General features: G+C 47.6%; 1 protein-coding gene across 1 annotated transcript; it reads left to right on the top strand.

Annotated features, from left to right (window-relative positions):
- Positions 1 to 409: 409 nt before the first annotated feature.
- Positions 410 to 25,920, top strand: Slc1a4 (solute carrier family 1 (glutamate/neutral amino acid transporter), member 4). Its single transcript, XM_005385695.2, has 8 exons — positions 410 to 1,221; positions 11,797 to 11,839; positions 14,303 to 14,362; positions 15,682 to 15,848; positions 19,146 to 19,379; positions 19,759 to 19,953; positions 20,550 to 20,684; positions 23,362 to 25,920. The coding sequence occupies exons 1-8, from the start codon at positions 695 to 697 to the stop codon at positions 23,594 to 23,596; spliced, it is 1,596 nt and encodes a 531-aa protein (XP_005385752.1). The 5' UTR covers positions 410 to 694; the 3' UTR covers positions 23,597 to 25,920.
- The last annotated feature ends 1,158 nt before the right edge of the window (positions 25,921 to 27,078 follow it).

Below are 27,078 nucleotides of genomic sequence, written 5' to 3'. Positions count from 1 at the left end.
AGAACCCCGCGCCCTCCCCAGCCCCGCCAGACAAAGAACGCCGCGGCGTTCCACGTTCTCCAGGCCCAGAGATCCCGAACGTCCACAGCCCGGCTCGTCCTGCCAGACGCCGGCAGGTGCCAGCAAGCCCGGCGGTCCGCTCCAGCCGCGCCCCCGCGGTCGACTGGAGTCGGGTAGCGCCGGCGCGGCCCACGGCGGCTGCTGGCACCGGGATTGGCCCACGCCTCCCCGCCCGCCGGTGGGACAGACCCCCCGACCCGCCGCTCCCCCACCCGAGCGGGACGAGGGGCGGGGCGAGGGGGGGCGCGCGCGGCGGCGGCTCCTGCCCTGTGATTGGTCGGCGCCGTTAGGGGCGTGGCGGCGGGCGGGCGGGCGGTGCGGATTCAGGCGCTTCCGGCCCACGCCCACCTTCCCTGAGTCCTCCCGCGCGGCTACCGGGTTGCATCATCTCAGCAGCCTGTGGCAGAGAAGGCTGGCTGCAGCGCGGACCATTGTGCCCTGGCCTGGGACCCACCAGTCACGCCTCTCCGCACCCTTCTCGCACTGTCCAGAAGACCCCCGGGGACCGGCTCCCCGAACCTGCGGGGCGTAGCTGGGAGACATCGTTAGCTCCACCAGATCTGTTCACCGGGAACCTGTCTGTCTCAGAGCCCAAGTCTCCGACCTCCTGCTGCTTGCAGCGCTGGGCAGCGCCATGGAGAAGAGCAGCGAGACCAACGGCTACCTCGACGGCGTCCAGGCGGGGCCTGCAGGGGGACCCGGCGCACCGGGGACCGCGGCGGGACGCGCGCGGCGCTGCGCCGGCTTCCTGCGGCGCCACGCGATGGTGCTGCTCACCGTGTCCGGGGTGCTGGCGGGCGCGGGCCTGGGCGCGGCGCTGCGCGAATTCAAGCTGAGCCGCACGCAGGTCACTTACCTGGCTTTCCCCGGCGAGATGCTGCTCCGCATGCTGCGCATGATCATCCTGCCGCTGGTGGTCTGCAGCCTGGTGTCGGGGGCCGCCTCTCTCGACGCCAGCTCCCTCGGGCGTCTGGGTGGCATCGCCGTCGCCTACTTTGGTCTCACCACCTTGAGTGCCTCGGCGCTCGCCGTCGCCTTAGCGTTCATCATCAAGCCAGGGTCTGGTGCGCAGACCCTGCAGTCCAGCGACCTGGGGCTGGAGGAGTCGGGGCCTCCGCCGGTCCCCAAAGAAACAGTGGACTCTTTCCTCGATCTGGTCAGGTAATGCTCTCCACTTTACAAAAGTGCAATGGGAAAGATTAGCTTTCTGTTGTCCTCCAGTTCATGCACATACACTCATACAGCGTAAGATTTAACTGGCTGCTGGTAGCCCTTAACATTTTTACTATCAAAGTAACGTCTGGAGTCTTTGCGTGCTGACTACATGTTTGCAAACAGCTGGAGCGCACCAGTGGGTCTCGCGGAGCAGGGACATCAGTCTTACCGTTAGGTGGGTGTGTGTTAGGGCGGAAGGCTATCCTACCTGTACTTTACTCCCTATACTCTCAGGTCTGCGCTTATCGTAAAGAAAAAAATTCCATTACGACCCGGGTATCTTCATCCCATTTTCTCCCCACAGTGCCCAAAAGTCCTGGGAACATGGATTAAATTTCGCCTAATTCAACCTTTGGGCTTTGAAGGAAGCTGGTAATTTTCTGAAGGGTTGTCCATGGACCTATGGATGGTAAGGGTGGCATTAGTTATGTGGGCTCGTTGGCCATTAACAGCCTCTCTTGGGGACTTGGGATAGATTGCTGTCTACCCCGGTCAGGACCGCGGCGGGTATTGTAAGTTTCCAAGGAGCTTTGTTTGTGGAAAGGCTGAGTTCCCGAGGGTGGGGAGACCACCTTCACTTGGCTTGACTTGCTCGTTTCATCCTGTGAGGTGATATAATGTAGTTTCCAAAGCCTCACCTCTTTTGGCTTCTCTGTTAATCCAAAGTTCACAGCTGGAGAAACAGCAGCCTGCAGGCATTTAGTGATCTAACCAGGTTCAGTTGAGTGAGGAGTCCAGCTGGCTCCCCCTCCAGGTTTCTGCTAATTCTGGATTTTGAGCCTTCAAGGTATGTTGTCTTGAGTTATTGAGCCAAAACTCATCATTACTGAGTCTATGAAAAGCAGCAAACTCTGGGCAGACTGACTTGCCTTCCTGCTGTTTCCATTTCTCCATCTGGAAAATGTGATGACTGTCTGCCATTTAAGAGGTTGTTTATCTAAAGCAACAACAAAAATCCAGGACATCTGTATTAAAAAAGAAAAAAGCCAGGGGTGGTGGTGCATGCCTATAATCTCAGTGCCTGGGAGGCTGAGGCAGGAGGATTGCTGTGAGTTTGAAGCCAGCCTGGGTTATGTAAGTGAGTTCAAAACTAGCCTGTGCTACATAGCAAGACCCTGTCTCAAAACAAACAACCTGATGAGAAAGACCAAAAGTTCTTGCCAAAAGGGCAGTAAGGGTAGCCTGTAGCTTCTGTTCTCTGGCAACTTGATATTTACAGTTTGTAGAGATTTTTAAAGTTTGAGGGCTTTTAGTGGGTATTGAAGCAAAAGCATCTTTGGCTTCTTACTTTCAGGCATCAGTCAAGTCATACAGGGAGAAAAGATAACTATGCGGTTCAAGAATTCCTTTTTTTTTTTTTTCCAGGAAATCTGTGTCCCAAGAAAGGAGTGTGTGTTGTTCAGCTCTGGTACACTGATGATGCTAATTCATAGGAAGCCTCAGTAGTGTTCTAAGAGAGGGACAGCAGCCAAAAAATGGGACCTGGGGCTGAAGCAGAGACAGATGCCTTGGACCACCAGCCCCAGGAAGGACTTCTGTTTCCTGGTTTTAGATCAAGCTCCTGAAGTGAACAGTGAGCCAGTGAGTGTCGCAGCTTAGCAGTCAGTGCAGATATACCTTCTCAGGGACTCCGGCCACACCTCCATGGGAGAGCTACCAGAGGCCATGTCATAGCTTGTTAGGATAGGTAGTGTTTCGTTTGCTTCCAGCAGGACAGGTTGTATGATCCTGCTTTACAGCTGAGGAAACGAGGCATAGAGAGATTAAGTGATTTGCTCAGGGTCACAGTAGTTTATCAAAGGAGGGATTAGGAGGACTATGGGTCTCCTGCCCTGAAAATTCAGGGCTATTTCTCGTATTTTCTTTTGCCCCAGGGCAGCATGTTATAGTAATGATGTCTCATTCCTGGTCTAATGTCACTATCTCAGAGATATTTACTTTGGGCCAAAAGAGGAGCCAGGGAAGCTACAGCTGGGTCCAGGAAGATGTCCATTTCCTCCAACCACTAGCTGAGGCTGAACCTCTTGTGTGAAGAAAAGTGTGCATGTACTGTACCTGCTCAGGCTGGGTTGCATGAAACTATGCCACCTGGAAATGCTTCCTTGTCTGGGAATTCTTTGGGGCAATATTTTAAAATTGCTTCCTTCAAAACTTCATGGATGCCAAATACATGTAACTCTGGGCATGCTCTTTGGCCTGTCGGCATGTGAATGGGACAGGGTGTGGATGGACCGAGATTGCTTTGAAGATTATATGAGTTAATGCCTGAGCGCCTGCAGGCCCTTTTGCCTGGTAACACCTGGAAGAATGGGGAAGTCTCTGATGGTTTGACATAGTTGCCACCAAAGCCTTATGTTCAAGTCTATGCCTTTCCTTGTGGCGGAATGTCCCACAATTCCCACACGGTTCTTCTGCTGTGCTTTCTAGTTTATCTTTTAAAGACAAAAAACTACAGGTCAGACACAGATGAAGCTAGTAGGTGTTCATTGTGTGTGGTTTTGTTTAATTAAGAATGTGATTTCTGAGTGGTTTCCTGTCTCAACACAATGGATGCTAAATAACAGTGCAGAACAAGGACCTGGGGTGAGGAGCCGCTGAGGAGCAATGGCACAGAGCAGGTGGCAGGTGGGAGAATCAGTTTCCTCCTGAGCGGCCCAGAGCTCCAGGCTCAAGAACCCAGAACAGCTGGGCGTGATGGCGCACACCTGTAATCCCAGCACTCGGGAGGCTGAGTCAGGAGGATCATTACAAGTTCAAGACCAGCCTGGGCTACAAAGTGAGCTCATGGCCAGCCTGAATTGCATAGCGAGACCCTGTCTCAAAAAGACCAAAAAACCAGGACTTTCAGAACTCTGTGTGACCACACTGATTGGCTTCTGACTTCCTATCCAAATTGAAATGGTTTAGGCATCAAAGAGAACAGGTTATCAGGAAACTAGCCATTGTAGGACTTCTTGATCCTTAGCAGTCCCCACCGACCTTCCAGTTTCTTTTGCCCCTGCTCCACATGCTGATGGTCTCATTTTATTTCAGTTGTAAATTGAAGGACTGAGACAGTTGGCTTCTAACATGCATCCCTTTGGGCTCTAAAGTTCGTAGTTTTCAGATGAAGAACTAGAGTCTTAACTGCATAGGAAGCAGGTAAAGACAATTGCTGGTCCAGGGCTCCCGCCCACACTCGCAGCCAGAATGGCTTGGGCTGCTATCTTGCCTGTTGCCCAGTGGCCGCCAGGTCCATGGCAGGCCTCTTTGGGATTTTATCTGTTGCGTGGTTTTCTAGCCCCCCCTCCACCCCTGCCCCATGCGCATTTTCTCAGTAGCAGACAGTGTTTGCTTTCCCGTCACGGGAAGAGGAAGGATGGACTGATCGGTACCAGTGTGATGACGCCTCTCAAGCCACAGAAAACATGTTTCTTGCCTAGGTGCAGAGAAACCAATTGGAGACTGGGATCCGGTATTAACTAGCTATTGCACAATCAGAGGACGGAATTGTGAATCGGTTCTTTGAAATGCTGACTGTGGCAGTTTACTGTGCCTCTAACTCTTTCCCATAGGCAAGAATCTGAGTTAACAAAGGTTTCTCGCCCTAACTGGACACTGAAGAGGAAAAAAAAATAACTGTGTAATTTAAAAAGGAAAAAAAAAGCTTTTAACCCTTGGCCATTCCCTCTACCACTGAGGAGAATAACTGAATAAGACCGATAAGAGCAGACAGCTGGGGTCACGATTAAGAACAAGCACTAAAGTCAGCCACCTGGGTTTAAATCCCAGCTGTACCACTTACTAGCTCTACACAGACAAGTCTTTTAGCCTCTTTGCGCCTCAGTTGCCTTATCTGTTGTGAAATGAGGTTAATAATAACACCTACTACCTTCAGCTACGTTGAGGTTATGTGAGTTAATGCTTGAGTGCCTTGTGCATCCCAGCCTCTCGTGGACAGATGAGGGCTACTTGGTGCAGAAAATGAGGACAGTTCTTGCCTTCATTTCCCCAAAAGTCCATGAGCCCAGCTCTAGTGTTTCTGGCTGGAATCTGAAATTAGATGGAGGCATTGAAGAGAAGGTTCACAAACAGAAATGCACCCTCATTGTCATCGTATCATGAGCCCACAGCATGCAGCCCCCCTTGGGCTCCAGCTTTGTAGAGGCACCAAGATCTGAAGGGAGAGATCCCTGTTAAGTGGCTCCAAAACAATAAACACTAGAGCAAATAAATATTTATCAGGTATATGTGTATGGTGCCATATCCTGTCCTGGAGTCTTTGAAGTTTCTGTAGAACAGAGCGTTTGAACTTAAAGAGAAGGAAATAACTTCTGGAACAAAAGTATACCTAAGCGAAAGTAAACTATTTCACATGCTTCTCATATAGAGCAGGGAATTGCCTACCACCCTTGATAAAGCATCAGAGAAACACAGGGTACCAGATGTATAAAGAAGGGATGTTTTTGAAGTCTTTCATGCTGAGCTGCAGAAGTGTTCACGGTAACCCCGACAGCCGTTTTGTGTTTGCCCATTCAGCCTTGCATCACACCTGTTAGATTTCTGTTTATTTTTTGGTTTGTTTTTTTTTTTTGCTTTTTGTGTTTTTGAGACAGGGTATCGCTATGCAGTTCAGGCTAGCGTGAGCTCACTTTGTAGCCCATGCTGCTCTCCAACTCACAACGATCCTCCTGCCTCAGCCTCCTGAGTGCTGGGATTACAGACATGGGCCACCACGCCTGGCCTATTTCTGTTTATTTTAAGTAATATATCTAAAAATTCTTATGACAGTAGAAAAGCTTTTCCAGACATTCTGTCCCAATTTGGTCTGTCTGGGTTTTCTGGATTTAGTTGGCATTTTTACACATTTTTTTTTAATTTGGTAGAACTCATCTTAATTGGTGTATGAAGGGTAGAAACACCTTTTACATTGTGGTATCCACCAACATGTACTCTACCCCATGTACACCAATTAAGATGAGTTTCCACTAAATAATATTTTATGTGTGATACCTGCTGATATTTTCCATCCTGTATAATGTATTTCATCTTTTCTAAAATCCTAGTTAGAGCCATGTGGGGTGGTACAGGCTTGTAATCCCTGCACTGTGAGAGGTTGAGGCAGGAGGATTACAAGTTAGAGCCCAGTCGGGGCAATTTAGCAAGACCCTGTCTCAAAATTGAAAGGAAAAAAAATAACAAATTTCAATAAATTGATTTTGTGGCCTATTCATGTTTGAGAGACATGGGTCTAACACATCTGGCACTTTGTAATTCATGTAAATCTCTCGGGTCAAACAACAGAAAGGAAAAATGAGTGAACCAGAGTAAGACAACGAGCTGTGAGTTAGAAACACCGTGACGCTTAACGCCCAGGGAGATGGCATCAATGTAGGAAGACCACTCAGTCCTCACCACCAGGGTCTGGGCCTCAGAACAGCTTATCTGTGCTGTTCAATAGGATGGACACTAGCCACAGGCGGCTATGCAAGTGTAATTAGTTTAAATGTAAATTTAAAACTCAGTTTCTCAGTATCACTGGCCCCATTTCAAGTGCTCAGCGGCCACGTGGCTCCCACAGGGCAGCAGGAACGCACACAGTTCTGCAGGATGGTGCTGGTCTAGATGGAGGCTTGGGAGATGGGTCACCTTCAGGGCAGGCCCTGGGGCCCCTGTGTGCTGATGAGGGATCACCTGTAGAATCCCTCCTGCTCAGTCTTCCTTATTTTGGAAGCCTGTGATGTTACGGCGTGAACAGGAGCAGCTGGGAAGTGTCTGAAGACAGAGCTCCGAGGAACAGAGCTGCTTACTTGTTCATCAGCAGCTGATCCCGGGAAAGGCTGGAGTTCACCACAGAGCTGTGTTGAAAGCCCCACGACAGAGGCTGAGAGGGGAGAGGGCCAGGGAAGCGCCGCGCCCCACTGGCGGGAGCTTCTGGTCCGTGGCAGCCAATGAAAGGAAGGTGTCTGTGGGTGCCCGCGCTGGGGACTGCTGTCTGAGAGCTGCGCTGTCGTCAAGGAGACTGCGGGCGTCCCATGAGTGTGTGTAGTTGTTGGTTGTAGACTCTCCTTTGCAGTTTGCACTGTTACCTTTTTATACTTTTTAAGCAGTTTTGAGATAGGCTTTACATATAGTAAAAGGTATTTAGCTGTATGGTTCAGTGAGTTTTGAGAAATGGGTAACTCATATGACCATCAGCACACCCCACGTGCCAGACCTTATCTTCCCCGACCATCTTCTCAGCCAGCTCCCTTCCCCAGCCCTGGCCTTGGGTGACTAATGGGCTTTTATTGCCACCAGTTAGATTTTCTAGAGTTTCATGTCAGTGGGATAATTCAGTATGTCCTTGTCTTTGCTCCTTTTGTGTAGCACTGTGCTATCTATGGTGTTGTGTATATCAGTGGTTGGTTCCTTTTTATTGCCGTGTGATATTCCGCTATATGAATGAAGCAAAAACCTAAAAAGAAAACAAATCTCCCAGTCCAGATATACCTTAAGCAGTTCCCCCTCAGTCTTCCCCTCCCCCATGGCTGCTGTTCTCTGTTCTATAACAAATCAAGTTAGAGACTTTGTTCCTGTAAGTAAGATTTTATGATCCCTCGCTTCTATAAGATCCTGAGTTTTTTTTCCACCAAGATGTGCTAAGCCGCCAGGCATGGTGGCGCACACCTGTAATCCCAGCACTTGGGAGGCTGAGGCAGGAGGATTGCTGCAAGTTTGAGGCCAGCTCGGGCTACAAAATGAGTTCAAGGCCAGCCAGAACTGCATAGTGAAACCCTGTTTCAAACACATGCGCGTGCGCGCGCGCACACACACACACACAAAGATATGCTGAGTTATAAAACGGTCACTTGATCAACTGCCTTTGTCCTGCTTCTGGAAACCCATTTGCCCGCTCACTGATTTTGCCCACTAGGTAGGTAGACTGCCTCTTTGACCACATGTATAAAACTGAGTCCTTTCCATTGTTCAGGACTCAGTCTTTGGATACGAATCCACTGATCCAGTGTGCACCTAAATAAATCTGTTTCACCCATTGGTCCCTCCCGTCTCTTAAATTCTGCAACACTGACATCTCACAATCTGTTTCTCCATTCATCTGTCACGGTCATTTGGGGTTTCAGGCTATTATGAATAATGCTGTTATATACGTATGGGTCCTTCTTGCAGACTTATATTTTCATTTCTCTTGGGTAAATCGGAGTAGAACTGCTGGGTCCTCTGGTAAAGGTATGTTTGACTTTCTCAGGAACTGCCAATAAACTGCGTTCTTAGGAACTTGATGTTTTTGGCAGGAGTTCCCATATCATCTGTACGCCTCACTTTCAGTTGGATCTCATATATGGCCTACAAGCAAGTTCTGAATTAGAGGCCATCCTGGGTGAAATGGGCCTGGGTTATCACTCAGGATAAAGAGACCAGGTGGGACTGGAGGATTTAAAGAAGTACTGTTGTGGTCTTTGGAAGAGTCCTTTTCCAGACTGTGAGAAAGGCTGCGCTTGCAACGATGGAGAAATCAGCTGATGCCCAAAGGATGGGAGGTATTTGCAGAGGAAATGATTCCCTTGGGGAAGGTGGAGGTTTTCTACCTTGGCCATTTCCTTGACTTTCATGTCCTCACTGAGAGCGAACTCTCCAGCCAGCTCAGTCTGGGAACTCCTTAGAGTTGTCAAGTGGTGGACATAGACCAGGGAGACTTTGAAGGGCTCTTTCTGCTTATGATTAGACCAGCAAAGAGAAATGAGATCCCAAACCTAGCCCACAAGACATAGGTAAGAGAGTTACTTTCACCTATATACCAAAGACTACCCAATGCCAGTATGTTAAGTAAATATACCCTTGATAAGAATCAAATTTCTGATCACAATTTTGCAACAGTTAATTCATCCAGAGATCACCTTTTCTATCTTAATGCACATGTGTCTTTGCTGGAATTCTCTACTTATGCTAAAAGCAATTCAGATTTCCTAGGCAAGTAAGCTTGGGAAGTGCTGTGTTGCAGCCTGTAATTGCTGATCACCCTGTGAGGGCTCTGTGAGTGTTCTAATGAAGTATGTTTGCATCTCATCAACTTTGTTGGCTGGTGTACTAGTTATCTATTGCTGCGTAACAAATGACCACAAATATAGCAGCTTAAAATCCCAGGCATTTACTATCCCAGAGATTGGGAATCTTGGCATTCAGCTTCAGAGTCTCTTACAGAGCTGAAACTAAGGTGCTGGCCAGAACTAGGGTCTCATCCAAAGGCTTGACTAGAGAAGGATTTGTTTCTGAGGTAGTTGGCAGAATTCAGTTCTTTGAAGATTGGATGGGGAGCCTTGGAACATAGTTTCTTGTCATGTGGGTTTTTCCATCATAGCTGCTACTGTATCAAAGTGTACAAGCCCAGCAGACAGGAGACTCAGCCAGCAAGATGGAAGCTACAGTTGAAGGTAATGGATCATGGAATGGACATCCTGTTGCCTTGGCTACATTGTGTTGATTAGAAGTAAATCGTAGATCCTACCCCCAGTCAAGGAGAGGATATACATAAAGCTGTGTTGATCAAGAGGTCATCAGATCTGCCAGCTGCTGGGTTACACTGCCTACCTCTGAAGCTCAAGGAACTCCACATAGTCACCTCAGGGTTCCTGTGCTGGGGAACAATCCAACCACAAAAGAAGTGATCAGCGGACAGTGTGGCACAAACTATGAAAGATGATCCTGGATCTTTTGTTTTAGACTTACTCTTCTTATGGAAAGTGGATAGAGCAAATGGTCTGTCAGCTGGAGTATAATTTCTTTTATATCAAGATGAGCATCCCACACAGAACCTGGCCCAAAGGGACCCCTCAATAAAAACTGTACAAGCTGAGCATGGTGGTGCACACTTGGAACCCGACAACTCTGAAGGCTGAAGCAGGAGGATTGCAAGTTCAAGCCCAGAATGGGTGTCTTACTATTTCTTGTTGCTGAGACAAAATACCTGGCACCCAAAGTTAAAGGAGGGAAGATTTATTTAGCTCACAGTTTGTAGAGATTTAAGTCTGTAATCGGCTGGCTCCAAGGCAGGATGACATGGCAGAGAGGCATCTCAGAGGAAAAACAGTTCATGGCAGGCAGAAGGTAGCAAAACATGGGACACCCATAGCTCTTCCTATCCCTTATATCATATCCAGGCTACTTTGGGCAGGTATTACTCACTCCCTTAATCCTAGTGCCCTTGATCCTAGCATTGCACCATGAATCAATCCCAGCATCACGTACTAGAGCCAGCCACCTCTGTAAAAGCCCCACCTATGACTGCATGAGGCTTTGAGGGGATACAAGCCATAACACTGGGCAACTTAACAAGATTCTCTCTCAAAAACAAAAAAGCTGAAAATGTAGCTCAGTGTGAAAACTTTTGAGTGCATTTCCCAGTACTGCAGAAAAAGAAAAGTATGGATAGATTTTGGACTTAATTCTATTGCCCTTCTTTTATGACAGTATTTTATATCCCTCAATCTAAATGAAATGCCAATTTACTTTCAGGAAATATTTTAAAATATTATAACAACTAGTACAAAAGATAAAAGGAGAATAATTATAATAAAAACATTTCAATATGTATATAGTCTTTTAAAAAAGGGGTTGAAAGCTTGCTCTTGAATTCAGAACCACTGCAAATGAGTAATTGTAAATGCAGACTGCCACCTAAAACTGGAGTGTGGAATTAAGGACTCAGATCCCACAGTTTGCCACTGGCAATGTGATTTTCCAGGAAGATGAGCAATTCTTGGAACTTTCTGAACAACAAAAACAAAATCATCGTTCAGTAATTTGTGCAGTAGTTGCATTCCTGGAAAATTCAGTGCATGTTTAAATTGTGCATGGGAAGAAAACCTGGTTTTGGAGTTAGTCCAGGGGTGAGGTTTTTATGTGTAGATTCATCATGTAAGTCTTTGGAAACCATAAGCGCCTTGAGACCATAATTATACGGGATTTTACTCCACTTTTCAGGACAAATGTCTGGGGCCTGTATACTCCAGAAATGGCTCTTACTCATTACGACAACAGAATCCCTGGAATTTTGCTTGCAGGCAGGTCCACTTGCCACTGCAAAGCGCTGCAGTGGGCCTTCACCTGGAGGGAGGTGAAAGGAGCCCAGCACGGTTGGATGGGACACAGCCTAGCCTGAAGTGCAAGGAACATCATGAGACAGAGGGCGATGTGTGCTTGGGCGGGGCTGCAGCTCAGCGGCAGAGCGCGTGCCTAGCATACGGAAGGCCCTGGGTTCCATCCTTAGCACTGGGGGAAAGGATGGTGCGCTCAGAAGTAGCTACTATGGGGGACCAGCTGAGGCCAGTTGGGGTGATGAGGTGAAGCAAAGGACTACAGTATGTGCTTGGGTGTGGAAGGAGAGAGAACGTGTTAGGCTGTCAGGAATGGATGTCTCAGAGCACTTTCACACTGAATTTTTTTATACTATAAGTTTATCCATTCAACATCCATTTCTCACTTTGATGTTTTTCTTTCATGTTGAATTTTAAGAGTAGTGACACAATTCTTTTTTCCCAACAGAAACCTGTTTCCCTCAAATCTTGTGGTTGCAGCATTCCGTACGGTAAGTTTTTGTTTTGTTTTGTTTTTGTTTTTGTTTTCCGGTACCAGGGATCAAACTCACGACCTTGTGCTTGCCGGCTGAGCTAAATCCTCAGCCCTCCGTACGCTAAGTTTTAATACTTTGCCTGATACATGAAACTTTGATGGGGAAGAAGTATAAATCACTGTTACCTAGTTAAGTAGACTAGGGAGGGACCATGTGGTTAACAAAACTGGGTAATTTTTTTTCAAAACTGGATAATTAGCCAGGTGTGGTGGCACATGCCTGTTATCCCAGCACTTGGGAGGCTGAGGTAGGAGGATGATTGCGAGTTCGAGGTCAGCCTCGGCTACAAAGTCAGTTCAAAGCCAGCCTGAACTGCACAGTGAGACCCTGTCTCAAAAAGACCAAAAAATAAAAAAATAAAAACTGGATGACTGTCCTAAGCTTTTATTAATAGGCACCTGGAATTAAAAATAATAAAAGAATAAACAGCTTGGCGTGGTGGCACATGCCTGTAATCCCCAGCACTCGGGAGGCAGAGGCAGGAGGATTGCTGTGAATTTGAGGCCAGCCTGAACTGCATAGTAGTTCAAAAATAAAAAAAATTGTAGGGGCTGGGGATTTAGCTCAGCGGCAAAAGCGCCTGCCTGGCAAGCGCAAGGTCGTGAGTTCGGTTCCCGGTACCGGAGAAAAATGAAAAAAAAAAAAAAAAAAAAAAAAAAAAAAAAAAAAATTGTAAAAACTTTTTTAAATGTCCCACTAGTTTCAGAATCTTTTTATATCACTTAGGCACTTAGGAAATACCCTCAAATCACATTTTGGTGATGTCAAATATTGTAGAATTTTTTAAAATAACATTTCTATTTTTTATTTTATTATAAAGTCATATGTGCTCATTACAAAAACTAAGAATACAAAAAAAGGAAACAAAAATCATCCATAGCCTCTACCTAGAGCTAACTACCCATTAATATTTTGCTGTACATCTTTCAGATACGGTTTTTCCACGTGTGTACATGTTACAAAAATAAGTATGTGACATGTATTGTTAGTATGTACAAACATTATGCATACTACTTTATAACTTGCTCTTTTCTTATTTTTTTGTCTTTTTGAGACAGGGTCTCACTATGCAATTCAGGCTGGTCTTTAACTCACTTTGTAGCCCAGGCTGGCCTTGAACTCGCAACGATCCTCCTGCCTCAGCCTCCTGAGTGCTGAGATTACAGGCGTGCACCTCCACACCTGGCATAACTTGCTCTTTTAAAAACAGTATATATTATAAGTATTTCCCACATAGGTAAACATCCTGTGTAGTGTTAATGGCTGGAGAATATCTACTATAAGACCATAACATAATTTCCCTCCAACTCCCGTTGGTGGACAGGTTATTTCCAGTTTTCTCATTTTTAGCAATATGGCAAAATAGACACCTGTGGCCATTCTTTGCACAGAGAAGGAATATAAAAGGGGAGATGCTGTAATCTGATTGCTTTTACAAGCAAAGATTTTGCCCTATTTACAACCCCTTTTTCTTTTTCTTTTCAATCTGCATTATGTGCAGGGGTGACGTTATATATAATATGAGGGAGAAGAAAAATGGATTTATGAGGCGTTCGGTCCCCAACACAGAGGGGATGTGAGTTTTGTTTCCCTGCCACCTTTGGCCATGGGATAAGTCAAGCAGAGTAAAGGCAGAGCTCCTGAGAGGCAGGCACAGAGCAGGCCCAGGTCTGTACTTCCAAACAAGCTACCCCTGAAGGTTCTGGAAGCAAGTGCCCTTAGTAGGGCAAGGAAGGTCTGGGCTCTAGTAGATCCCACTCCACAGTGTAGGCTGCCACAGCCAATACCTGTGAGTACTGTGTAGAGGTGTGTGAAGTCAGCCAAACTGTTGAACAGTGCTAGAGAGAAATCTCACTCCTGCTAAGTGAGTCTCCTGGGAAACTTAGCCAGCAGACACCATCTTGCCTCACATTTCTTGCTTTGGTGGGTGGAGGCTCAAGCCAGATTAGAAACAGGTACTGAGGAGCACAGTTCAAATAACTCCTGGAACAAGGTGGGACGTGGATAAATAAGTGGAAATAAAATGATGCATTGCAAAGTGAGCTTTGGCATTAGGGAAGTAGTGCCAGATTTCTTCAAGTAACATGAAGTAGATCAACTGTTGGAAATAGTCAAACTATCAGGAAATTGAGCGTAGTATCTCCCAACCATTGCTCAGGAACAGATGGAAATCCTCATTTCCTTGGGTCCCTAAATAACCCAGAGGCTTCTTGAAGGCTGTGCTGTCTTGGTCTTAATGTAACTTTCATACAGTCTCAAAGGTCTTTGAGAATTCCCAAGCCAGTCAAGGGAAGCATGCCCAGAACACTTAGTGTGAGTAACAATATTTAGTGTGAGTAACAGAGATCAGCTATGCCCTCCTTCAGGGTAGGTCCTGTCCTGGGCACTAACGGTGGTTTTTCTTCCTCTCCATCACAGTATGCTACCAATTATACAGTGACCCGCAACAACAGCTTTGGAAATGTGACCAAGGAAAAGGTAAGTTGCTCTAGAAGACTGCTTGCAGAAGTCTTTATAAAGCAAATATTTCTTAAGGGACATTTATGTTGTGCCTTGTTCTCAGCGAGGTGCAACTTTAGGGTTAGAGTGGATTGTTTAAAGCCTACATGTTGGGCTTGCTTCTTCGGTAACAATTGGTAAAGTTCAGAAGAAATAGAGTTTTCCTTGAGTGTATATCAACTTGACATTCTCGAAAAGTCCAATATATATTACAAATTCAGGGGGGAAATGTATTCATCTGTAAAACGGAGTTAGCTCTGGCTCAGATCCTTATAACAAGATGTTCCCCGTGTGGGTGTCCAGGGGGGTGCTCAGAAAACTTCCAGTGTAGGAGAGCCTGGGCTCCATTGTCTGAACCTGTGGCATTCTTAGCGCCCTGGGACTGCTTCCCAGTGAGACACCACAATCATGGTGAAAACCGCAGGACCTGCACATCCTCACAGCCATGCCACCACCGCCCCGTTGACAACTGTTGATTTAATCAGTGGTCACTGGTTTTAAGAGGTCAGAGTGTGTGTGGAGTCCAGCTGGGCCTCTCTGCTAACCCTGGTTTTCATAGCTTGGCTCACTGAGATATGGATGTTGGCTAGGCCTGTTCTCTAAGTAGGTGGCTTTACCATTCTGTGCTGCTTGACAGTTCAGGCTCTCCGCTTTGACATCATCTGAGCCTAGGACAGCCCACTCAGGGAGGGTTTATTATCCCTGCTACTAATTCTTTGAAATGGTGGTCTCCCAAGGTTGGTTGGTTGGTTTGTTTATTTATTTATCTATTTATTGTCTTTTTGAGACAGGGTCTCACTATACAGTTCAGGCTGGCCTTGAGGTCACTTTGTAACCCAGGCTGGTCTCAAACTCCCAACGATCTGCCTCAACCTCCCAAGTGCTGGGATTACAGGCATACGCCACCATGCCTGGCAATCCCCCCTGCTTTTTTTTGAGACAGGATTTTACTATACAGTTCGGGTTGACCTTGAACTCGCAACAATCCTCCTGCCTCTGCCTCCCAAGTGCAAGTGCTGGGATTACAGGCATGCTCCATGACACCCAGCTTTCTCCCTTTTTTAATCTGCTTCCAGAATTACCTAGGTAAAATTTGGACCTGTTGACTTTCTGTATCTTCAACACCATCTCCCCTTAAATTTTCTATCTTTGTGTTTATAAAGTCACTAAGGGTTAAAGAAAATGAGTCTTTTCTTATCCTAGATGCAGCATTCAGTCTGATGGAGATGCCAAGTGAATACCCCTGAATTCTCAGTATCTGTTAATCCCAGGCTGTTCTCTCTCCTCCGGTCCTGCAGATCCCCTATGGTACCGAGATTGAAGGGATGAACATTTTAGGGCTGGTCCTTTTTGCCCTCTTGTTAGGCGTGGCCCTGAAGAAACTGGGCTCTGAAGGAGAAGAGCTCATCCGTTTCTTCAATTCCCTCAACGAGGCGACAATGGTGCTGGTGTCATGGATTATGTGGTGAGTGTCACCCCATTACCTCTACTCTCTTTTTCCTGACATTCAGAGCGGGACCTGATTTCGCCACTCTAGGTTATCCTTTTGGCCTCCTTGACCCACCGCTCTGAATGTGGTTGCTGTCTCCACAGGCCAGGCGTGGGGTGGGGGAAGTGGAGATGATTTCTCCTCTTGTCCAGAATCTCTAGGAATCAGGTGTGGACCCTAGTTACTAGTTACTTCCTTGGTGCACACCCTGACTCCATGGGTGGTCCTATCCCTGTCGTCTCTTTATGGGCTCCACCATCAGCCCGGGTCAGTCCGTACCCAGAGTATATGCAGCACCCTTATCATCTTGTAAAGCAATGAATTCCATCAATTTGCTCTCTGCTGCATAAAGGAAAATTCATTTATCTTAAAATGATAGACTTCAGACTTCAAAGAGACCCTCACAAACTGGCAGTGTAGCACAGGGGTTCCTTTGCCTAGCACATGTTAGGTACTGGGTTTGATTGCCGGCACCAAAAAAATATAGAGCCCCCCCCCACTGTAGCATTTCACAGCATGGAGGATAAGCCCATCGTCAACCTGTGCATGTACAAACTTGGAATGGTCTTTTTTCACTAAGCTTTTTAATTTATAAACATTTCTTTGTGTAATATCAATGAAAGGATGACATTTTAGTAAATAGCATTAGATTGATTCCTGATGAAAAAGTAAAAATTTGACTAGGTGCTTCAAAACAGCTCCCCAGAGCATAGCTCAGTGGCACGGCACCTGCCTGGCAAGCTCAAGGTCCTGAGTTCGACTGCGGGTACCAAAAAAAAAACACAGCCCCCCAGAAATCATACCATTTCTACTACTCATCCATTGAGAGAGTTTCCTGGTATTTCACAAGGGAACTCAGCCCTCTGTGGCTTTTACCTTCTACCCATTAGATGGTAGGAACAAGCTTGTGTTTCTCACACAAAGCACTTTCCTCATCATCAGCCCTTGAGAACCCAGAACTTCTCTCTCCCGGATGGCCGTGGGGAAAACTAGAATAACTTCAGGAGAAGTTTGAAACTGAGTGACAGGCCCAGCAAGCCTGCTCAGTGGTGTGTTTCTTTTTAGACTGAAAATTCCAGAGCCTGACTCCGGCACTGCAAATATGCCACGTCATATGACCGTTGTTCTGGGGAAAAACTGGTATGTTCGGACAGGAAAAAGTTTTTTCATCCAATGTCAAGTTCTTTTCTTGGCTTATATTTTGAGTCCAAAATTCTTCCAAAGTTTTGACTGAAGACAACCCTGTGCAAGAAAATCCTGTTCCCAGGTCTAGACAGTTTGTTTTCAATATGGAAACCAGTGTAGTGCTTGCTTCAGTTTGATACCTATATAAGGAGGTATTCAGCGAGGTAAATCTTGCTCAGTTTCTAACTGCAGATGGTAGTACCATACCACTAAAATACCAAGAAGTGCAATTCCTGAATTCCACTTCTTGGTGTTTCTACCCAGAAAGACAGGTATGTGGGCACAAAGAGGCATGTATGCAGTGGTATTTGTACTGATGAAAACCTAGGAACAATTCAGATGTCCACCAACAAGACAATGGCAAAATACCTGATGGTATTTTCATTCTATAGGAAGATTTTTAAATAGTGAAGTAACAGTGGAAACAACCCCAGTGTCCATCAGTTGATGAATGACTAATCAAATGTGGCATACTTATACAATGGAATAGTAGTCAGCCTTAAGAAGGAAATTCTGACACATGCTACAACATGGGTAAAACTTGAGAACATTATGCTAAGTGAAAGGAAGCAGTCACAAAAGGACAAATGATGTATGATTCTACTTTTGTGTACCTAGAGTAATCAAATTCATAGAGACAGAAAGAACAGTAGCTACCAGGAGCTGGGGGAGGGGGAGGGGAGGGGTTACTATTGAATCCACTCAGTTTCATTTTGGGGATGAGGAAAAGGTCCTGGAGGTGGATGATGGTGGTGATCGCACAACAGGGGAAATCTGTTAAAGGCCACTCTGCTGTACCCTTAAAAACAGTGGGGATGGTGAATTTTACATTATGTGTATCTCACCACACTACAAAAGGCCAGAGGTAGTGGTGCACATCTATAATCCCAGCTACTTGGCAGGCTGAGGCAGAAGGATCACAAGTTCAAAGCCAACCTGGGCAAATTAGCAAGGCCCTGTCTCAAAATAAAAATAAAAAGGCCTGAGGAGTATAGCTCAGTGGTAGAGTGTCCCTGGTTTTGATCCCTGGTACTGCATAAAAAGAAGAAAAGGACTGAGGTAGGTTTCTAAGTATTGACCTGAAAAGATCTCAAAGTCATAATGTAGAATGAAAAGTAAACATGAGATTTAAATACATTCCTGTCTCAGTGCATGGGAAGCAGGAGCGGTATCTGAGAGGGGTCTGGCTTAATGATGGTGTCGAAGGAGAATTTGGGTCTAATCTGTAATGTTTTCATTTTCTGAAAGGAATGTGTATTTATATATCCCTATGGGATTTAAAGTTAATAACATTGTTTAAAATAGCTCTAGAAGGGAAACTCAAAAAAACAGTGGCATTGGCTCTGCACTGGCTGCCTGGGGGACACTCACAAGAGACTTCACACTGTCCACTTTTGTGCCCTTTGAAATTCTGTGCCCTATGTGACATTAGTACCTATGTATTTCAAACTTACAAAGTCAATAGCAAATTCTTCCTGAGTTGATATTCAATTCAAAACAACTGACTTTTGTTCTTCTGTAGCTCTCATAATTCATTCCTCCCCGTCCTGCCTTTAAAAAGCCTTCCACATTCTGGGAGTGCTCCCAGAGGGTCATTGTTAGTGGCTTCTTCCCACGGGGTCATGTTTTCTAAACTACAATGAATATAAAACTACAGAAGTCCCAGCTTCGGCTCAATCTGTGCCTCAGCCATTCTGTGAAGTCAGTGTTAGCCCTCTGTGTTTGTAAGTTCTCAGGACAAGCCTGAGCAAAACCAAAAGTCAAAGCTCACAATCCTGGGGACTTTGATCTTGAGTTCCTGGCCCGTCTGCTAGGGGGCCTGCATGGTTAGTGGCACCCATCTGTTGAGGAAAGAAATCTCATTCTGGTTCTGATTGCTTTACCCATACAAGTCATCTTTATTTCACGCAGTCTCATAAGCTGTAAAATGGGGATGGTCCACCTCCATCTTTTTCTGTGTTCAGGGCTAGCCACGGGAGAGATGGAGACAGCCTAGCTGAAAATCCTTACCTTCTGTAGTGGGAAGGGCCAGCATCCCCAGCCCCTCCAACCCGCCTTCCTGACAGTTACCCTGTGTTTCCGCTTTAGGTACGTACCTGTGGGAATCATGTTCCTGGTTGGAAGCAAGATCGTGGAAATGAAGAACATCATCGCGCTGGTGACCAGCCTCGGGAAATACATCTTCGCATCCATACTGGGCCATGTTATTCATGGAATAATTGTTCTGCCACTTATTTATTTTGTTTTCACACGAAAAAACCCATTCCGATTCCTCCTGGGCCTTCTCACACCATTTGCAACGGCGTTTGCCACCTGCTCCAGGTGAGTGGGCTTGGCCGCTCCCAGCCACATCAGCCTGGGACTCCGTGAGCCCTGTGGGAAATGCATAGCCACTTCTGTGTCCTCTTGGGAACATTCTGCTCTGAGGCAGTGTGTGCTTCTTGAGAAAACTAGAACAGGTAAATCCAAGCAAATAATATAACAGGTAAAATCACGAAGTCATATCTGAATACTTTGAGAGTTGACAAAATAATATAATTATGTTAGAAACTTTAAAATTGTTCTGGTTTCCCCTCTTAGTTCAAGGGAAGAAAGCCAGAAACAAGGATGGTGCTGATGGCTCTGTTCCCGATGAGTCATGGGTTAGCCTGGCTGGGGCAGCCATTCTCATGGTTGTTTGCTGGTTTTTTTGCATTTCTAGCTCAGCGACCCTTCCTTCTATGATCAAGTGCATTGAAGAAAACAACGGTGTAGACAAGAAGATCAGCAGGTTTATTCTTCCCATCGGGGCCACTGTGAACATGGACGGGGCGGCCATCTTCCAGTGTGTGGCTGCTGTGTTCATCGCCCAGCTCAACAGCGTGGAGCTGAATGCAGGGCAGATTTTCACGATTCTGTAAGCTCATTACTCTTGTTCATCATCTTTGGACTTAACGTCAACCTTGAGGTTTTTCTTTGATTGAAAAGCCAAGGGCCCATAATTTGGTGTCTCGTTTATAAAATGAGGGCAGTAGGGCTTCGCTGTAGTCCTCCCTTCACATCCTGGGGCTTTGATTCTAGGGTCACCACCTTCCCCCAATAGATACCGAACCCAGGATCCTCAAATCCCCCACACAAAATGGGGCAGTTCTTCCGTATGACCTACTCACATTGCCCACATACTTTAAATCATCTCCAGATTACTTGCAATACATAATACAGTGGAAAGACTGTGTAAATAGCTAGTGTGCTATACTGTTTAGGGAATAATGCTAAGAAAAATGTCTGTACGTGTTTAGCAGAGACACCATTTTGACCCATGGCTGGTTGAATTCGTGAATGCAGAAGCTGAGGATGTGGAGAGCTGTGCTTGGAAAGCAGATTGTCTCTTCAGCTCGCAGAACCTGCAGTGGTGTGGTTTTTCAGTTTCTTAGCCATGGCTGCTATGTTCTGTATTTCTCTAGGCCCCCTCTATGCTCCATGGTGATGACTGACATTCTCTGCCATCCCCAGGGTGACTGCCACAGCATCCAGTGTTGGAGCAGCAGGCGTGCCAGCTGGAGGGGTCCTCACCATCGCCATTATCCTGGAAGCCATTGGCCTGCCCACCCATGACCTCTCTCTGATCCTGGCTGTGGACTGGATTGTGTAAGTAGCTAATCCTAAGGACATGGTTGTCTTTGCTACTTTTTTCTCACTGCTGAGACAAAATACCCAACACTCAAAGGAAGAAAGCTTTATTTAGCTCACAGTTTTTAGAGGTTCCAGTCCATAATCAGCTGGATCCAAGGCAGGGTGGCATCACAGAGGGGCATCACAGAGGAGAAACAGTTCATGGTAGGCAGAAGGCAGCCATGGCAGGCAATGACCCTCTTTCTCTCCCTTATATCTTACCCAGGAACACCCAGGGTGGGGCACCCTTAGTCCTACCCAGAACTATGCCAAACCAATCAGTGGACTAATTTAGTAATCACACACCCTTGATACCAGTATCACATCCTTAATCCCAGCATCACACACTCTAGATCCAGCTGCCTCTAAAAAGCCCTACCTGTGACTGCATGAGGCTTTGGGGACATCTAGATACAAACCACAACAAGAATAATAATAACAACAACAATAATAATAGTAGTAGTAATAATAATAATAAAGAACGCCTTATTGGATTTCCTAGGAGCTTGACACTCCACTAGGAATGTGGCATGTGGAGAAATTTAAAATACACTCCCTGCCTTGTGAAGAAGCCTACAGTTGAACTGGCAAGGCCAGAGTTAGCACTAGGAGAAGTTAAACATAGTAAGGGTCAAATGCCCATGAACATCTATCACTGACCATGACATGACACTACTGGTAACTAGCTCATAGCATCCGGTAAAGTGGGATCCAGTGCCAGGCCTTTAGCACAGCCCAGGGGCACAAGGCCCTATGGAGTTGGCGGCTGAAGGGGAGCCAGAAGTAGTAGGAGCAGTGGTCCTTTAGGAGTGGTGTCCCTGGCCTGGAAGCATCTGAGGAGCGCTTTCTGTGAGGACAGAAGGGGAGCCCTACTAGTGTAAGTAGCATAGACTCCAGTTGGGCTCACAGAGAAAGAGTCGGGAAAGGCAGGGATCTGGACCAGGGCTCCTGTAAAGACACAAAGCAGGCAGGTGTGCGTATAATTCCAGTACTCATGAGGCTGAGGCAGGAGGATCACCATGAGTTCGAGTCCAGCCTGGGCTACAGAGTGAACTCAATGCCAGCCTGAACTACAGAGCAAGAACCTGTCTCAAAAAGCAAAATAATTAAGACACAAAGGGATTTCTAGATACTGATTCCTTGAGTCTAGCAGTACCTTTGGCAGGTGTAAGTAACACCTGCTGTGTAGAGAAAGTCAGCAGAGGTGCTGATGAGATGGCAGAGGCCGTGGGAGAAAATGAGGCTTGGAGCCCAGGCAGCTGGGTTCAAATCATGGCCTCGTGATGTAGTTGCTGCCTATTGTGAGCTCTTCTGTGCCTTGATCTGCTCATCTGTGAAATGGGAATCATGGCAGAAGCTGCACAGTAGTGGTGAGGCTTAAGTGAGTCAGCTCTGCACTGTGCACAGAGTGCTGGGTGCATGGGAAAGCCCTCACTCCACAGCAGTGAAGAAAGACCTTCCTGCCAGGCTAGTCACAGCCAGGCATGCGGGAACCTGAACACAAGTGCTTGGCATGGGTGTTGGGCTAATTGCAGCAAGGAAGCTCAAGAAAGGACAGTGCTGTTTTCTGTGAGATGATGTTTGCTACGGCCACGGAATGCACGTGAGGACTGGTCCATAGCCAGGAGTGAGCAGAGTGTGGTGGTACACACCTGTCATTTTAGCACTCAGGAGGCTGAGGCAGGAGAATCACAAGTTGAAAGCCAGCCTGGGCAATTTAGTGACATCCTACTTCAAAAAAAAAAGGAAAGAAAGAAGAAGAAAAAGTTTAGCAGTGAAGCAGCACTAAAATGAAAACGAGGATAACACCAAGGGGACATAAACCCTATCTGCCCTGTTCTCCCAATTACATGCACTCTTATATAATGGTGCCCATTACACATAAAATACATGCATAGAAAGATGACTAGAAGGAAGCAGATCAGTGTCAACACCAATTTGTGCAGAGGTGTAGAGTACAGGTGACTTTGCTTCCTTTTTTTATTTTATTTTTTTGAGACAGGGTCTTGCTGTGTAGTTCAGGCTGGCCTTGAACTCACAATGTAATACAAGCTGGCCTCTAACTCCAAGGCAATCCTCCTGCTTCAGCCTCCTGAGTTCTGGGATTTTAGCTGTGTGCCACCATGCCTGGCTCAACTTCCTTTTTTCCAAATTTTCTATAGTGAGGGACTGTTACATGTACAAGAATAAAAAATGACTTGAGCAAGGTGCACAGTTACTCAGGAGGCTGAGGTAAGAGCATTGCAAGTCTGAGGCCAGCCTGGGCAACTTAGCAAGGCCTGTTTCTAAATTTTAAAAAATTTTGCCAAACATGGTGGCACACGCCTGGAGGTTCAATTCTCAGTACCAAAAAATAAAGAGCAGACACAATAAGGCTTGGGATATAACTTAATGATCGAGAGCTTGCCTACATAGTGTGCAGAAGGCCCTGAGTTCAGTCTTCTGGGCCACCAAAAAAAAAGTGCAAAAAGTAGAAAATGTTCAAAGAAAATCAATTTAGAGCAAGTCCCTTAGCAGCGTGCCCTCTAGGACACAAGGCCCCTTCCATTCAGTTTCCTGGTGGTGACATCCAGCCTCCCTGCGACAGGGCCAGCTCCTCGCTGTCTCCCGCTGGGGTGCTGGCTGTGACACCTCCCTTTTCTTTGCCCACCAGGGACCGGACCACCACGGTGGTGAACGTAGAAGGGGACGCCCTGGGCGCGGGCATTCTCCACCATCTCAACCAGAAGGCCATGAAGAGAGGAGAACAGGAACTGAGCGAGGTGAAAGTGGAAGCTGTCCCCAACTGCAAGTCCGAGGAGGAGACGTCGCCTCTGGTGACACACCAGAACCCCTCCTCCACTGCAACCAGTGTCCAAGAAGTGGAGTCCAAGGAGTCGGTGCTGTGAGGGGGCTGGGCCACAGGCTGGCACCCGCCCCATTACACTCGGGCGCCGCCCTCACAGATTTCTAGTCTCCCGAGCAGTGCTTTGGCCCAGTCACCAGTCTGAGGATGACCTCTCCACACAGGCATTGGGCTCCCCAGCGGGAACTGGTTGCCGAGGACCAGGACACTGACATTTGGCTTGATCCAGTCCAGGTGCAGCTGCTGGTGCGCCAGGGCTGTTTGGAAAACTCCCTCTCGAGCTGCCAGGCTTGAGGAGTCCTGGGCCTCCCAGGCCCTGTGGATAAACTTGGGAAAACGCAGGCATCTTATTCTTCATTGGCCCTGCTCAGCTCTGCACTGGGGACTGCCGAGCACACCAAGGAGGGTCGCAGTCATCTGGCACGTTTCCTCGTGAACAACAGTAATTGGAGAAATTCCCACAGTCTTAGCGTCCGCTGAGACTCGGGGGTTAAAAGAGTGGCGCTGCTCCTAGGAGTGCGAGGCTTCTGAGGGACCCAGGCGCTGCGCAGTGTCGGTTAGAACTACCCCAGGTGTGGCGGCACTGAGGCGCCTCAGGTCAGGAGCATAAGGAAACAATTTAAATTCTGAGGTCTAAGGCAGGAGAGGGAGAGGGGCTGGGGAGTGAGGGCTCCCTAATCAAGGACAAGACACATAGTCGTCCCTTTCCCACCTCAGCCCTGGGCACCTTTAGGCTTCTGAGGCCTGGGTCTCTCACAAGGCTTCAGCTTTATCTCCATCCACTCTGATTTGGCAGCAGCCAGCGCCTCTGGGGACGTGTGATCATCCCATGACAGTTTGTCTTTGACATTCGAGTGGACCCTCCCAAAAGTGCTCCTGGCAGCAAAACAAACCCACCCCTTACAATAAATGCACACACTGAGGTGGGGCGCCCCTGATCCCAGTCCCCAGGCCTTTGGCCGACGTGGCCCCTTGCCGGCCAGTACGTCAAAGTTTAAAATTCCCAGCAAAATGGTCCATGTTCCTCCTGTTACCTGGTGCCTCAGTTCTCACTAGGGGAGGGCTCTGAGCAGATGGAAGAATCTGCTGCTTCACTGTGGCTGTTGGTGTAACGGTGTGTCCTGCACCAAGTCCTGGGGCCTCACTGTACCCTTGAGGCTAACATCACCTGTCTCTTACCTACCTCAAAGGGATCTGGTGAGTCAAACCATGAAAATGATCATTTTGCTTCTTAGGTACCAAACGCTAACCCCTGTATGAGCATCTGACCTTCCCAAGAACTAGGTGACAGCCTTCTCCAGGAGACTGCATCCTTCCGGTGACAGCAGTCTTCCTGAGCAGGGCTCTGTGCTTTCATGCATTAGAGGGTTTATCACGCTGTTCTCTGCGTTATCGGACAGCACCAATGCAGCCTCTTCCTGATGCCCCTCGCATCTAACGGGTTAGCCACGCACCTTGTACTACATTTCGGTTCCCTGACCTCACTGTGGTCCCCGGCCACAGGCAGCCTCCGCCGCGCCACTCACCCCGTCATTCTCATTTGCCCTGTTGTGCATATCCCACGGGCCCTACATTTGAAATGCAGTCCTGTGCCCACGTGGAAGGGGTAGGAAAAGCCACGGGGCACAGAGCTGTCCCAGCCAGTGGGCAGGCCCAGCTCTCCTAAACAAGCTAAGCCACTCCAGTATCCCGCGAAGCCGGAAGGGACCAGGAACTGAGCAGAGAGAGGCAGGGACACGGGCGCCTGGCTAGAGCTTGTTGCCAGTATCCATCCGATTTGAAAGGGGGAACAATCACATGGATTCCAAACTGTAAATGGACATGTGCTATTTTTCGGGCTTCAGTGAATCTTTTCTTTCATGTGTAGTACGACTATGTGTATATACACGTGTGGGTGTGTGGGTGTGTGTGTATCATTTTAGCTCCAATTCAAGCCAGTCTGAGTTTGGATGGAGAAGCCCTGAACTGTAAGTTGTATGCTTTTGGCGTTCTGACTTTCTCATTTCTGAAGAGGACTCGTACAAAGCGAGGCGATTGGAGCTGGCCAGTGGGGCCCATTGGTTGAACACATATGCCACCATGCCACCATGGTCTGCAAAAGATGCTTCTGTGTGACCTGCTGACGGCCCCCGGGAGGCCAGCAGAGGAGTCTCCTGTTTCTCCATTCACAGAGGGGTCAGTGGACCGGGATAAGGGCTGGGGAAAAGGCCACTGCACAGCGTCTGAAAGTCTCCCTCGCCATTTTCTTTCCAACGTGTTGTCATAATGCCATTCAAACGCTGTTCATTGCTATTTTGTACATGTGACACTTGCCTTAAAATGTAGCACAGGCCTCAAAAATGAATATAGTGTTTCTACTGGCCCCTCTGTCCTGGACTCCTCTCTTGTGTCTCAAGGTACACTGAGTGGGGAGCACTGCTCTTCTGGGGGACAGCCTGGGGTGGCCAGTGGGCTTTTTCTTACCCTTACTCCCAAGGAAGGCTAGGCTGGCTTCTGTGGCCGCCAGCTTGTAACTGGTGACCCTCAAGCTGTCTTGCAAACAGTGCGCAGTTTCACCGCAGAGCTCCGCAAAGCTGCCTTGTCAAACCAACTAAGCCGGCAGATCTTCACTGCACCTCTGCGGGAAGCCAAGCACGGGGAGAAGGAAGAATGCCTGGGGAGTTGAGTGGCTGGGCAGGTCCCTGAGGTGGGCGGTGGCTCAGGCCTCCGCTGTGGTCACCACCACACCCAGCCCATTATTTTATGTAATCTGTTGTCACTGGCACCACATTCCAGCACAGTTAGGGGCTCTGGAAGCCTCTTCAGATAGTTCTCCTGCAAGCTCGTACTAGAAGCCGTAGTTTCCACACTCAGGCTCTGAAGAAACAGCTCCTGTTCTGACCCGAACACTTCCAGCTCCTCTCATGTGAAAATCACTAATCACCTCCTGGGCAGGACACAAAGAATGAGGAGCGCACGCACAGATCAGAGGCCCGCTGGGGTAGCTGTCATAACCCCGTGGAGAGTGAGGCGCTGCCCTGGGGACCAGAGGAGCTGCTCAAAGGCGCTTTCACTTGTTTCCATGAACACTGTAAATCAGGCAGCCAGGAGCGTGGACCACCCATTCCAGTGTGGGCCCTGCCATTTGCTGTGTGACCCTGGACAGGACAACCTCTCTGTGCCTCAGTGTCCTCAAAAAACAGGGAAAATAACTATACAATGACATACTAATCTGTTAGGAAGATCCGATGGGCTTAATGTATGTTCAGTGTTTGCAAAGCACCTGGCCCATGAAATGTGCTGTGTCAGTGTCTGCTTTCTAGCCGGAAAGGTTCCCGCCAGCCTGTGTCACTCTGCGCCTACACCTGCCTGCCCATCAGGCAGCACGCAGGGTGCTTGATCCTTTTGCCCCTGGAAGAGGCGGGGGAACCTGCCTCAGCTCGCAGGCCATCTGCTTATCTGCACCTACCTACTGCAGGAATGTTTCTGCTTAGCATTCAGTTCTTAAAATACGTCAAGGACTGCCTCAAAGGAACTGGGCCTTGC

The sequence above is a fragment of the Chinchilla lanigera genome, unplaced genomic scaffold, assembly GCF_000276665.1.
Source record: "Chinchilla lanigera isolate Chin_1 unplaced genomic scaffold, ChiLan1.0 scaffold00023, whole genome shotgun sequence".
In the NCBI taxonomy this organism is placed as follows: domain Eukaryota; kingdom Metazoa; phylum Chordata; class Mammalia; order Rodentia; family Chinchillidae; genus Chinchilla; species Chinchilla lanigera.
This window is presented reverse-complemented; position numbering and strand designations above follow the sequence as displayed.

Coding starts and splice junctions, on each gene's coding strand:
- Slc1a4 (XM_005385695.2), top strand. CDS start 695: ATGGAGAAGAGCAGCGAGACCAACGGCTACCTCGACGGCGTCCAGGCG. Junction 14,363..15,681: donor GAAATGTGACCAAGGAAAAG/GTAAGTTGCTCT, acceptor CCGGTCCTGCAG/ATCCCCTATGGTACCGAGAT. Junction 19,954..20,549: donor GGGCAGATTTTCACGATTCT/GTAAGCTCATTA, acceptor TGCCATCCCCAG/GGTGACTGCCACAGCATCCA.